This window comes from Arachis stenosperma, chromosome 9 (genome assembly GCF_014773155.1).
Source record: "Arachis stenosperma cultivar V10309 chromosome 9, arast.V10309.gnm1.PFL2, whole genome shotgun sequence".
Lineage (NCBI taxonomy): Eukaryota > Viridiplantae > Streptophyta > Magnoliopsida > Fabales > Fabaceae > Arachis > Arachis stenosperma.
The window spans coordinates 158,559,729-158,574,021 of record NC_080385.1 but is presented as its reverse complement, the minus strand read 5'-3'; the positions used below and the strand labels follow the sequence as shown (position 1 = coordinate 158,574,021).

At 26.7% G+C, this 14,293-nt stretch overlaps 1 protein-coding gene across 1 annotated transcript; it reads right to left on the bottom strand.

Annotated features, from left to right (window-relative positions):
- Window positions 1-561: 561 nt before the first annotated feature.
- Window positions 562-3,836, bottom strand: LOC130948784 (probable protein phosphatase 2C 64). The gene is made up of 5 exons (XM_057877650.1): window positions 3,535-3,836; window positions 2,637-3,103; window positions 1,872-2,239; window positions 1,404-1,640; window positions 562-1,105 (listed from the first exon to the last, which is right to left on the bottom strand). The coding sequence occupies exons 2-5, from the start codon at window positions 2,953-2,955 to the stop codon at window positions 836-838; spliced, it is 1,194 nt and encodes a 397-aa protein (XP_057733633.1). The 5' UTR covers window positions 2,956-3,103; window positions 3,535-3,836; the 3' UTR covers window positions 562-835.
- Between the last annotated feature and the right edge of the window lie 10,457 nt (window positions 3,837-14,293).

Genomic DNA, 14,293 nt, shown 5'->3' with positions numbered 1-14,293 from the left:
GTGGAGTTACTTTTTATGACAGGTGGGCCATAAATAGGGACTAGAATGAATTTTCTACTGGAGATGGTCTTAGGCCCCATCAGAAATTGGGCAAATCCATTTGATCAATTTAATTTAAAATTAAGATTTTATTATATAGATTTAGCTTTTAGAAAAAGTTGTTAATTTTAAATTTAATAAATATATAACAGATGAATTAAACATAAATGCTAAACAGCCAAGCATTTTTAAATTTAAAAAAAAAAGCTTAAATTTGTATCTTTTTTTAACAATGAACTCATTTTTATAGTTTTAAACAGACTAGCCCAACAAACTAAATGGACCTCATTTACCTGTTTTTTTTTTTATTATTATTATAGTTTTAAGTTATTATAGTTATTAACAGGTATTCCTATATCTTTGACTATATATAAAATAGTAGTTTGAAATAGATGCACTTCCTTGAGGAGCGTAAGATAGTCTTTTGACCATGAAAACATGCTTGATATTTACATGGTGATTTTCATCTCTCTCTCTATATATATATATCATATCATATCTAGGACCTGAAACAATTACCTATAGCTAAAATGAAAGCATTACTTGACTTAACAACATTTGACAAAATGAAACCCTTACATACAATGGTCATCATCATTATCAAATCTCTTCTGCCCTTTTTGGTTTTGAGAGAGAACCTAAACATGAGTGTATATTAGTTTTCTACCAAGTTACAGTTCACATTCAAAAGAATTGAAGTGCTGCTCCTCTCATTGCTATTTCAAGATAAACTGGTTGGTATTCACACAACAAAGAAAGAAGATAAAAAGGATGGATGCAACTTCTTCTTCTTAGTTCAGGCACCACCATTCTCTGTTGGTGTAGTACAAGGTGCCAGTGTGTTAGGGGGCAAGTTAATTCCGCCCCCTCTGATAGAAACACTAGGAAACTTGCCGGCGCTTGCCCTACTAGCGAGATTCGAATCCAGGTAGACAACAATCACGGTGATATCGTCGTGGAAATGCCGGCGAACTCCACGGTCGATCTTCTTTAAGTCCGAATATCTCATTTCTCTTTTCTTTGCTGCTTCTTGTAGCGCAGTTTTGATCAGCCTCCTTGCAATTCCCTGAAATAAGGAACTCAAGATTCTTGAGGAACTTGAAATATCTTGTCAAACAAAAATTTCAGTCTTAAATAGCCATAAATGCATCCATTTTAGTCTTGGCGGAAGCTCACATGTAGTTGTTTTTATATGAAGTTGATAGTTGAGATCCGTTAGATAATTTGACATGTTTGACTAAATTATCATATAACAATTCTCAATTATCAACTTCACATGAAAACAACTGCATATGAGTTTTTCCCTTTAGTCTTACTAACAATGGTATGACACTATATAGTAGAATCTAAACATGTAGTCTTACATTGCGAGGATTATTTTGAATTATATCAACTGCTTCCTGATTGCTAAGGTGCTCCCAGAGACCATCCGATGCGAATATCACAAACTGATCTTGTGGAAGCAATTGATGCACAGATATTGATGGTTCTGAGCTCAGAATTGGCCTCTTGATTGGATCACGGAGTCGAAACTTAGCATATAGAGGTTCTCTATTGAACTCAGCCTTTTTCAAATATACATCACCAATAGATCTCGAAACCTACAAGGTGAATAGCTTTAGAAGTTATGATGTAATCCAATTCAAGAGACAACAATATTTCCAGTTTTGTTCGGCATGATAAACAATAACAAGACATGACAAGCTAAGAGGTAGCATCGAGAATAGAAATGAAATATCGGACAAGGTGTTATGTTTCGGCTAGAAAAGGCTATATATATAAACTTGCTTTAGCAACAAGAAAATGAATATTATGAAATACAAGTGACTTACTTGAATGAGGCCCTTCACGCGCCATACATTATGCTTTAAAACAACGATATTCGAATCATCGGGGTGCAAAGATTGCAGCTCCTGTCTTACAGACTCTATAGATGCATTGTGTTCTGATGATAACTGCATGGCCAAAACCTCACCAGTTGCCTTGACTACTCTTCCCAAAACAGCCCGGGAATCACCAAGATTCGCTACATAAAGCGTTCCATTACAAATAACACCAACTAGACAGCATGAACCGACAGCTGCTATTTGTGGGTTCAATGGCCACTGTCTGGCAACAAGTGACACAAATCCCTCTTCTGTTGCCTGGAATGCCTTGCGAATTACATCTGATGACATCGATTGTTGCTCTGCTGTAAATCCTGAAATTTAAATAAGAACATAATATTTGGATCAATTATCATGTAGAGAGCAAAATTTCAGTGCAGATGAATCCATAAAAGGCAAATATGCAGATAAATAGGTATAAACAAGGCAATTTTTGTAGACACTATTCAGCAGAAAATCCTTTTTCTACGCTATCCCTTAGCTTATACTCGTTAGACACGTAGCAAAAATCTTATCTCACATATGAAAAACAAGCAGCAGAACACATCTATTTTTAATCTTCCTAAGGCAATCCCACTGTATGCTAGTCGCTAAGTTCGAAAACATATGTTAGTTACAACTTAGAACATGCTTCAAATTGGAATGCCAAGGAAAATATATGAAACTAACAAGAAAATGCACATAACAAGCTTGACTAATGTAGTATCTTACTCTTGAGATGGTGAAACAGGTGATTATTGATAAATCGTGATGTCTCGGGCCCTCCATGACCATCATAGACGCCAACAAAGGTACCATAAGGGCCAGACTCATTGGAGCTCAAAGTTCCTGATTCAAGCTGACTCTGATCCTCCAGCAGGTTATTGGCTTGTACTACCGCCATCGAAAATTCACCATTCGACTGCTGCCCCAAGTCTTTGTACCACAATAGTCCATCCTGTCTGCCTCCAGCATCAGCACCTCCACGCGTGTATCCTTCCGAACTCGGCCGAAAGCAGGCCCTCAGAAAGCTCATCAACTCCGATAACATCCCTCATCTCACCAAACAACCTTCGAGGATTTCCACATCTATCAACCTCCCCAAGAACAACTCCACCCCAAGATCTTTCATCCACTGAAGTAACAACAGTCCTACACTCTCCACCAATCACACCACAATGATGATGCTCCACTACAAACTACAACAACAACATCAATAAACACATAGAACTAAATCAATAATGTTCCAACTCCAAAATACAACTCCTACAAGAGGCTTATTACCACTTTATTGGAAATGAACAACACAATCCAACAAAAATTACAACCATGTGCAGCCACTAAGGATGGAAAATTTCAACTCAACAAAAGGCGGTTAGAAATTTTTCTTTTCTATTCTTTTTTTTCTTCCAAATGTTCAAAACCCAGTTTTTCTAAGATAAGTCAGTTCCTTGGAAAATCATAGGTACCCCTGAAGTTCACACGGATAATTAGTATCCATCTTATCCAAAAATGGCAACAAAGTTAACTTTTTCAACAAGCACAAAGCATATTTAGGAAAAACCATAACATATCTACAAAGCAGGAGTTAAGAAGAAAAAAAATTGGAATTTGGAAAGAGAGATCTCACCCAGTAATTTTGACTAATGATTGAAAGGTATTAGCCGCCACAGAAGAAGAAAAAGAAGGATCTAGAAAAGAAGAAAAAGGGTAATCAAGGGTGTGTTAAGAGCATTAGATCTATCTCAATCTATGGATCCATCAAAGATGAGTGGTGGAATGGTATGAAGATGATGAAATTGTTGTGCAATAAAAGGTGCATGAAAATAAAAAAAGATTGGATTTTTCTCTTCTCTTTTTAAATAGAAAGAGAAAAAGATTAAGACTTTCGAGATTGGAGGAAGTGAAATCCTTTTTTTTCTGAAGAAATGAGAGAAAGAGAGAAGAGGGCATAAAAAGAGAGGGGTTTGAAGCCAGCAAAGCAAAGGTCCAGTAATGGGGTCCACATCACTTCACTCTTCAACTAAACTTTACAATGGACAAAGAGTGAGGGGTCAATCAAATACTTCAGGGGTTCTTTGGTCATTTTACTATTCACATTGTCTTTTTTTTTTTTATAATTTTCTCTTTTAACTACTTGTTTTGGAGTTTAATTATAATGCATTAATTGTATAAAGAGTTTTATAAAGTAAGAAAAAATAAATTTTTTAAGTTAAAATTGAGATTTGAGACTTGAATTTACAATTTTTAAATAAATATAAAATAAATATATCATTTGAACTATAATTTATTGATAAAAATAATATTATTGTCTGATTATTATTCATTTGTTTAAATAACCATTCAAAAAATTAGAATAAAAAATAATTTGTTTTATTTATATAAATATTGATAATTGGATAATAGTGTTTTTATTTTTACCAAAAAATAGAGAAATTCAAACTCGTAAGCTCTAAATGAGTATGAGAAGACTATATCATGTTATAACTCGTTAGTATAATTGAATAATAATTTATTATCAAATAAATGAAAACAAAAATATTATGATGTGTATATTAAAATTAATTATAATAAATTTATATATAAATATATGTTATTTATTTTATTTTTAATGTGTATTTTATATTTTAATATAAATTTTATTAATGATTAAATTTGATATTTGATTTTAGTCATTTTACTATACACCTACTATATAGTTGATTAACGATTCATTTATTTAAATTATCGTTCATATATCTTTGTTTACTTATTTTCACTTGTTACAAAATTATGAAAAATTAGCATAAAGGAATTTTGATAGTTATCTTTAGAATACTTGTTAAATAGATAAAAAAAAATAACAACTTTTAAAATTGTAATATATAATATGAAATTAAATTTAAAAGATATATTATTGCTTCCACAATAAATTTCCTTAAGCACTTGTTAAAAACCAAAGCCTCAAATGAAAGAAGAAAACACAATCAAACATATTTTAATCAATCACCAGTTGACCACATAGTAAAAAAACACAAGTAATAAATATATTTTGAAATTGAGTAGTAATTACTAATTAATGTTGGTAAAACAATTATTACTTAAGTCAAACTCACAACGATAAATGAACAAAATTCGATTGTACGGACTTTGTCACTCAAAAAATAAATAAAGTTACACGTGCAAAATAAATTTTCACTACTATAATAATTATACATATAATTAATATAATTTATTATTTTTATAAATATTTAGTTAATTTTAAATACTAAAAATTACATTTTAAAGTTTATATTCTAATATTATAAAAATAATATATTAACCCAAAATGACAACTAATATTAATAAAAAATATTAACTCTTAATATTTTTGTATATGGTAACAAAAAGTCTAGCCAAAACGTTTATTTGGTGAGAAATTAAAATCTTCTCGTTGAATTTAACATTGTAATAAATGACTCTTTATAATAATTAATAATACGTACATCTACTACTACGAATTATGGTTGAAATGAATTTGTGGTTTCGGATTGATTATTGACTAATGGCACCAAAATTAATCACGGGATTATCTTTTTCTTCTCCTTTTTCTACCTCTACCTTGTATAATTAAGCAACAATAATTAGTATGATATATCACGTAACTCTATTAATGATTTTTACTTCTATTTTACGAAAATATGTTTCGTCATTTTCTTGAGAAAGAGTTTCATTTAGTCAAAGGTTTCACAGTTTTTAATTTTTATGTTGAAATTAGATCTCAGTTGTACGGAAAAAATGGCCATAATTTTGATATATATATATATATATATATATAACATTTTTGTTTGTATATTATCTTAAGTGAAAATTCAAATACAGTTAAATTTATGTGAAGTTGATAATTGAGAACTGTTAGATGAAACTTTAGTTTCTAATGACTCTCAATCATCAATTTTATGTAAAATCAACTGCACGTGAATTTTCACCATTATCTTATCTTCTAATCAATAACAATTAAAGGATTTTAAATTAAATCTCACCGCCAAAGATAAATCATCAAAACATTTTACTTATTCAAAAAGAAACATATATACTCTAAGATGAAATCAGTTTAACATCCAACATACTACAATTTGTTCTAAGAAAAATGATTAAGTTGCGTCATAAGAAGAATATATTTTAAAAACATTATAAATAAAATATATTTAAGTAAATTTTTAAAATATATTTTTTATTTTTGAAATTAAATATATAAAAATTTAAACAATTTTTATTTAATATGTGTCTTTAAAACACATCTTTTTAACTAAATATAATTATTAGATCACCAAAAAATACTTTTGAATTATCAAATTACTGAGAAAAATATCCTTAAAAATTTTAATCAACAAAAGTATCTTTGAAATATTTTAAAGTACGATAAAAATATCCAATCACTAAACATATTCTTAAAAAAGATTATTTAAAGATCAAATTTTAATATAATTTTTTCAAGTATAATTACAAAAATTATATACTTTTTTTAATCTTGTCTTAATTTAAAAATATTTTGAGAATATTTTTACCATTTACAATAATTTAGAGATATTTTTTGTAGTTTACTTATATTTAAAAAAATAAAATGAAAACTAGTAAATTGCTTGTCTTGGCATAGAAATATATTATAGGTTTAATTTGTTCCCCACTTGGCATCTCCTGTGGAATGAAGTTCATAATTAGAAAATAATGAAATATTCGTTTTGACCAAACTATTGTTTTCTTTAGAGTGTGATCATATATGGTATCACAAAAGGGGAAGTATTATATAATTATATTCTCGCCTTCGATTTGATTAAAGTATTGACAAACCGATTAATTGGAAGATGAAGTGGGGCTAAGACAGTTTTGAGTTGATGAATTCACCTTTGACATTGATAGTTAGTTGATAAGATTCCCGGGTTAACCACTCTCGATACCATAATTAAGTTGTTTTAAAACGAAAAAAAAAAAGTTAATTAATTAATAGAGTTTATATTCAAATAAGTATCTAAAAAGTTTTCTATTAGACGTTTTTGTTTCTACAAAATTTTTATTATAATCTTTAAATTTTATAAAAGTAAGATATAGAAATTCTTTCGTTATATTTTTAGAACCTTTTTTGTTTAAATAAAAATAATAAATTTGACTAAAGGTAGAAATTATATGTCCTATTTTTATAAAATACAGAGATCTTTATATATTAAAAAATTTTCAAAGACTTATTTAATATATACTCTTAACTATATTATGTATATATCAAAAATTAGGCACAATTAATTATTTATGTATATAATAAAAAATACATATTAAGTTTTTATTACATTGTCGGGCGCAGAGACTGGGGTAAGCTAAGTGGCATAATAGATCCCAAATTAAAATTTTTAATGTATAAAAAAGTCTTTAATTTTTATATTAGTTTTTTAAATTTTAATTTGTTTATAAAGTTATATTTTTATATAGCCTCCTCTTAAGAATTTTTCTAACTCTATTCTTGTATATTGTTATACACAAATTTCATTATTTGTCTATTTTCAATTTAATTATGATAGGTAAAAGACTAGAAAAAAATCTAATAAAAAAACACAAATAGTAAAATTAGTCAGAACTTCTTAAAGAAATAGCTTAATTTGTTTAGTTAGTTAGGTATAAAATTGTTAAACTCATAAATCTAAATAAATTCATGAAGTTCACTTAAATTTAGGAACCAATAAAATATTTGTACAATATGTACAATGGGCTATATGAATTACAAAATAAAAATGAATATCACCCATAATATTCACAATAACCATCCGAAGAATCGAACTCTTAACTTTGAGTCATGTCATGATACTACTCATCCCAAAAGCTTACGCTAATGAAAAAAGATAACGCTAATGGTTATATCTCTAATATTTCATAAACCTTCATTATCCGCATTGTACAAATATTCCATTTACTTCCTATACTTTCCCTTCTCGAATATAACAATATAATTCATATTCCATATAGTTTGTCAAATTTTTTGAATTTTTCCTGATCAAAGACCACATAAGTAAATAAAACATTGAAAAAATAAAAAATATTGTGCATATTAAAATAACTCATTAAATTAATTGAATGTATTTATATATAAAAATATATTATTAAATTTATTTTTAATATATATTATATACAAATTACTGATTTAATAATTTTTTTATATTCACGTCATAATAAAAAAAAAAAGCAAATACACATATATATAATAGAAAGATGTGCTCAGATAGATAATGTCTAATTTTTGTGGAACACACCATGTATAATATTATAAATAAATAAATAAAAAATAATGAAAACATAATGATACAAAAAATTAAATAGAGTTTTAAAAGGATTAATAACTTAATTGACTCATAAGAACACACGTAATCGAGCTTCTAGTGACTTTTCTTGCTTTAATTTGTGTCTGTTGAATATAGTAGTAATAGAGTTAATGACATAACTTGAGCAGCAAGAAAGTCAAGATCCATATAGTTATAATTCTGTTTTTTAAATATAACTAAAAAAATAGTAATCATAAACAAAAATATTATAGTGGTATCAATAAATTTTTTAATATATTAAATTTATAACAAGTGAATTTTAGTATAATTATGTTATGATAACTATAATAATTATACAAGTGTTTTTAAAAATAAAGTTATATTTTTTATATTATATTTTGGTAACATTTTTTTATAAGTAATATTTTTAAAAAATATTATTTAATAATAAAAATTATTATTTTAATTTTAGTCGTATTTTTTAAAATATTATAATTATAGTATAATTATCATAATATAGTTATACTAAAATGATCCTTTATAATATGTTACATTTTTTTGCTACATTTTTTTCATTGCTACACTCTCTCTGCATCATCTTTCATCATCAATCTTCATTCTCTTCATCTTTAATCTTTTTGTACCTAATAGTTTGATGCATTTATTATTAGGGTAATGCTTTTTCTCCACACAAGATTAAGACATATTTAAATCAACGAGGCAATTAGGAACCCACTCTTAATTAGCTTATTGGACTTGTTAGCACCACATGACAATGACTATCAGACTATTAAAAAAAAAATAAAGAAGAAGAAGAAAATAGTTGGCTCAGTAAATCAGAAGCCAGACTAATTGTTATTGATTTATTATCATCACACGGCCATATTATTTATATATAAATTTTACACATATTTATTAGATAAGTGCCCATCATGGTGTTTGCTTTTTTTACGCCAATTTACGTATAGTTCAATAAATTTTGTTTAAATTTTTTTTTTTCACTTATGCTTCATATAACACTACAACACTGTTGGCAAATAATTTCAATTGATTATTCAGATAGCGGCAGTTTTTTTATTGTCGCTAAACATATACCAACGGTTAATTGATTATTGAAAGATATAGTGCGAGTAAATTTTTAGCGGCGGTTTTATATGACTGTAGAAATAATCATTGCTAAACTATATTTTGTGACAAAAATTTTTGTGGCAATTAACGATTGTTGCTATTGTCCAAAACTTATTAATACCCAGCCATCTCACAACAGGTTAATTAACAGCCGCTATATATGTCTCGAATTTAGTAGTTTTTACGGCGACTTCAGAATTACTAAACTTCTTATTTTCATTTTCTATTTACTCTATTTATTTGAATTTTTATTTCAAATCAAAATCACCATTTTTCTATCTTTTAGTTTGAGAAGTTACATATCATTTTAACTGATTATGTATCTAATTATAATAAAAACATAATTCAAGTAAAAAACAATGCTAAAATAATTCAAATTATATATATAACTACCAAAAAAAAGTTAATAGCAATTTGTCTCTAAAGTGCCCTATTCATAAAGTAAACCAAAAAAAATTAAATTGTTAAATGATCACTATTTATTTTATTGCGTTCTCAAAAGACTTCAACTTTGATTTGCAGCGACGTCAAATAGCAAAGTATCTCCTTACTATTGGATTATGTATCTCAACATATTCTCTATGATCTGTTTTATTACCTTCTTTTCTGCTATTTTTGTCTTTAGTTTTACTGTTATTGCCTTCAATTATGTAATCTCCTTCTGATACTCCTTAATTTGCACTCCAGAATAATGTTTGTTTTGTAATATAACTCATAATTTCAGTTAGACATGGTCCAAAACCTACCCCCAAATTCGTTTTGAATGCTCATTTCTAAGAACTTATGCAAATGAATTATTATGTGAAAGTTTTTTCGAAGAACCATCTTGACTCTCAATATTCGCAATTGTTTTTTACAGATATACCAGAATTGGGTTATTGTGATTTCAAAATTAGCAATATGAATAGAACATCAGGTGCAAATAATTATAACACAATAGTTATTACTCCAACAACATGCGCATCATCATTCATATACGAGCCATCATTTTTAATGAACCATAGTTCATACCTCTCCTCTACCAATATGCTTTTATTGAGCTTTCTCCTATAACTACATTAAATATTTTTACAATTATACATCTAAAAAATGAATATCATAAAATACAAAAAAATATGTAAAAAATAATAGACATATAATTACCTCTTCATCTTTTTATCTTGCTAATATCTTAAAACTCTCAATATGTGTATAAAGTTGCTTCAACTAATTTAAAGTATTTTGTCTATATTTTTTCTATAAAAAAAGATACAATACAATTGAGCATGTAATAAATTTTACAACTTATGACTCCTTAATAGTACCCTTGTTTTTTTAAGGTTTAGAAACATAATGAATGTATATTTTAAATTTTTAATGCTATCACAGTTAATCAATTATTTTATTCAAGTATTTACAATATTTAAAATTGTATGTTAAATAAAATACCAATTTAAAATTAATTACTTTCATAGACTCCTTCAAACGATATTAAAAGTACCATTTTTACTGTTGTATATTTATTCGGTTATTTCTTATGGTTTACATTTAACATTTTCTTTTAAATTCTTTCTCTCGTCATAAAACTTATAAAATAAGTTATTTCTTGTTTCCTTCCAAATTTTTTCTATCCTTTGAATCTTATTCGCTTTATTTTTTTGTTCTCATCATTTTCATACTGAAAGGTTTGATACAAATTTCAGACATAATACGATGAATATGAAGGTAACAAAAAATAAGGATGCATATATCATTTTAAATAACATAAGAAGCTACAAAATTTAAGATTATACCTTAATTGTATTGTATGCATGTTTTTTTCATAGCAATGTCTGTTGTCTTTCAATTTTTTTATTAATAGAAAAATATTAAAAATCAGCACTCAAACTCTCTATAAACTCACTTAACAAACTAGTTACTTAATCGATCGGTTACAACTCTATATTAAACTTCATTATGATCTGTCTACCAGTAGAAAGTACTATAATCTCTTTGACACTCATTTTTATCGTTTTTGTGATGCCATTCTCTAACAAATAAATAATAAGTTTTGCATCGTTGCCCAAAAATTAATTTAAAATTTTAGAAAAAATAGTATATAACATAATATTAGAGTTTCTATAACTTAAAATTTAGAATTCGATTTATGCTAATTTTAAAAAATAATTTTAACATAAAATTAATAATAAAAAAACCCTATAAAAAATTCACACAAACTAAAAAAAATCTCTTATTTAAGGAGAGTGTTATAATACTATAATAGCATTAACAATATGATACAAAACTCATTTAAAAAAATATATAGCATCATTAGTATCATGTTTTGTGGAGAAACTCCTATATCAACAAAGATGGAGTCAATAATATATCCCTCACTAGCAAGATTCTAGCTCTCAATGCAAACCAAACTACAAAGTTTTTGCGATATTTTAACTTTTAATTTTAATATTATTATTAAACATGTGAAATTACAACTACACCCATGCAGTAAAAATCATATATATATAGTGTTACCATAACATATGTATCTTTCTTTAATTGGATCTTTCTATATATGAATCCTGTATAGTACTTTTTCCACAATTCAAAAACCTAATCATTTAAACTTGACATGCATGCATGCCATCATATTTAGGAAACTTGCACCCCCTAGCTTCCAATGACCTTCCTTTATCCATATCAATCATATATAATTATATATACATACAACATTTTCTGGGGAAGGTTTAATCCGTATTTAATTTAATTTTTGGGGTGTTATGTGTTACACGTACGTTATGTGTTACAAAATTATATAATAATGGGCATGCCATTTCTATCTAGTACATCATATTAATAATTTTCTATCGACCTACTATATTATTATTATTATTGATTTTGAGAGCATGAATGGATAATGATAAGTGAAAGGAAAAAAAATAATAAATGAAGAAAAATTAAATTAAAAGAAAAAAAAAAAGGACGCAGAAGGAGCAGGAACAGATATGCCTCTTTTACCTAACATTATATAAAAATTAAATGTGTGTCACATTGTGACAACCCAATCTCATAATAATAAAAACTCAATTGTCATTTTGTTGCAGCATGATATGTATAAATTAAAAAAAGTTAAAAGCGCTGAAGAATGAAGGTGTATGTGGTGGTGGGGTAATAATATTTGGTGGATACTACAATGAAGATTTTATAATTGTCTTCATGTGAATATATTTCTTTTAAACCCTTGGATGATGGATTGTATGGTTAGATTTTGATATTTATAAAAGTGTTGTTTTTGTTTAAAGTGTGGCTAAATAAATAAACCACACTTTTAACCAAAGTATCTTCATGAAAAGATATTTTTGCCATCTTCATTGTAGTATCCACCATAATATTTAGCATTTCAGGTGCTCCACTTTTACGATATTGGAAGATCAATGTGGTGGAAACTCAATTGCAGTCGATTTTATGTGAAGTTAATAATTAAGAGCTATTAAATAATTTGATTGATTTAACTAAATTTTTATTTAATAGATTTCAACTATCAACTTTACGTAAAAACCGTGTTATGTATAATTTTAGTTGCAACCTTTCATTTTGTCCTGTAGTGAGCATCAAAATGACAATTATACCCCTCAATTAAATAATGAAAAGACGATCGAGGACAATTTCAAAAAAATTGCAGCTTAGATTTTTAAATATATTTAAAATATTAATATTTTAATAATTTTAATCGTTAATTTAATTAATATATATTATATATTTTTTTATAATTAAAATAAACTATTAAAATTATTAAATTATTAATATATCTGATACACTTGAAATTCTTATGTTAGCATGCATTATTGGCATTGGATTTGGATTGAGGCAAAGGCACCCTACCCCTATTGAATGCCCTTTAACTTCAAGTGCGCCACGTGAATAGAATAAGACATGCCTTTTATTTCATTATGTTCCCTTAGCCTCCCTGTATATTATTATTCTTATTATTATTCTTATTACTATATACTATGTATATTATATATATGGCTCTTTTTCTTAGTGGATAATCCCATACTCACACTTGCAACACAATAAATAATAATAATAATAATAATAATAATAATAATAATAATAATAATAATAATAATAATAATGTAAGTGGCTAAGTGATTTTGGAAATTGGAAAAGGTGATGAGTGATATTTAATTTGGAATATTCTAATTATAAATGCGTGCGTGCGTGCGATCACACGTGCGCACAAATGTTATATATGTAGTTGTATAGATATATAAGATTCGCAATTAATATCATGTATGTGTGTGTGATAGCAATGCAAGTTGTACAAATTTTGATATTCATTTAATTTAAGTTTTTCAAATATAATAAGAAAATTTCTAGAGGGTTAAAAATATAATTAATTATATATTTGTTTATTCACTTAAATTTTTGAGATACATAATTTTATAATATAATATAAAAAATTCAGAAGCTTTGTAAATATATGTCGTTCTTAAAATCAAAACCAACACCGAACGCTACAGCCATGTAAAAAGGGAAAGGAGTGAAATGACTTGGAAAGAATTCTTTTTTTTTTTTTAATTTTTTCGATTTGACTCTGTGAACGAGTCACTGTTTTTGAGTCTTCATATTAGGGAGAGAAAAGAACATGAAAATATTAGCCACCATTATTTCAGAGAAGATCACGTGTAAATTGAATGCCATATGGAGTGACAATTCATTAATTCGTTGGCAATTTGAATTTTGTAAAAGAGAGACGGATTGGGAGTAAGAATTTGTTTAGAAACCATTTGATATTATTTGATATGAAAAAAGCATTTTATTTTTTTTTATTATTTTTATTTAAAATTTAATTTTATAATTTAGAAAGATTACAATATATTAATAGAATTAAATTTAATTTTTTAGTTTAGAATAATTTTTAGATGAGTTAAAAATTTTGTTTACAATTTTATATTTGGTAAAATTATTTTATTAATTATAAATAAAAATATTTTGACATTTGATTTATTAAGTTTAAAAGATGTGAGAATTGTTTTG

Coding starts and splice junctions, on each gene's coding strand:
- LOC130948784 (XM_057877650.1), bottom strand. CDS start 2,955: ATGTTATCGGAGTTGATGAGCTTTCTGAGGGCCTGCTTTCGGCCGAGT. Junction 2,240..2,636: donor CCTGTTTCACCATCTCAAGA/GTAAGATACTAC, acceptor TTTAAATTTCAG/GATTTACAGCAGAGCAACAA. Junction 1,106..1,403: donor TTCAAAATAATCCTCGCAAT/GTAAGACTACAT, acceptor TCCTTATTTCAG/GGAATTGCAAGGAGGCTGAT.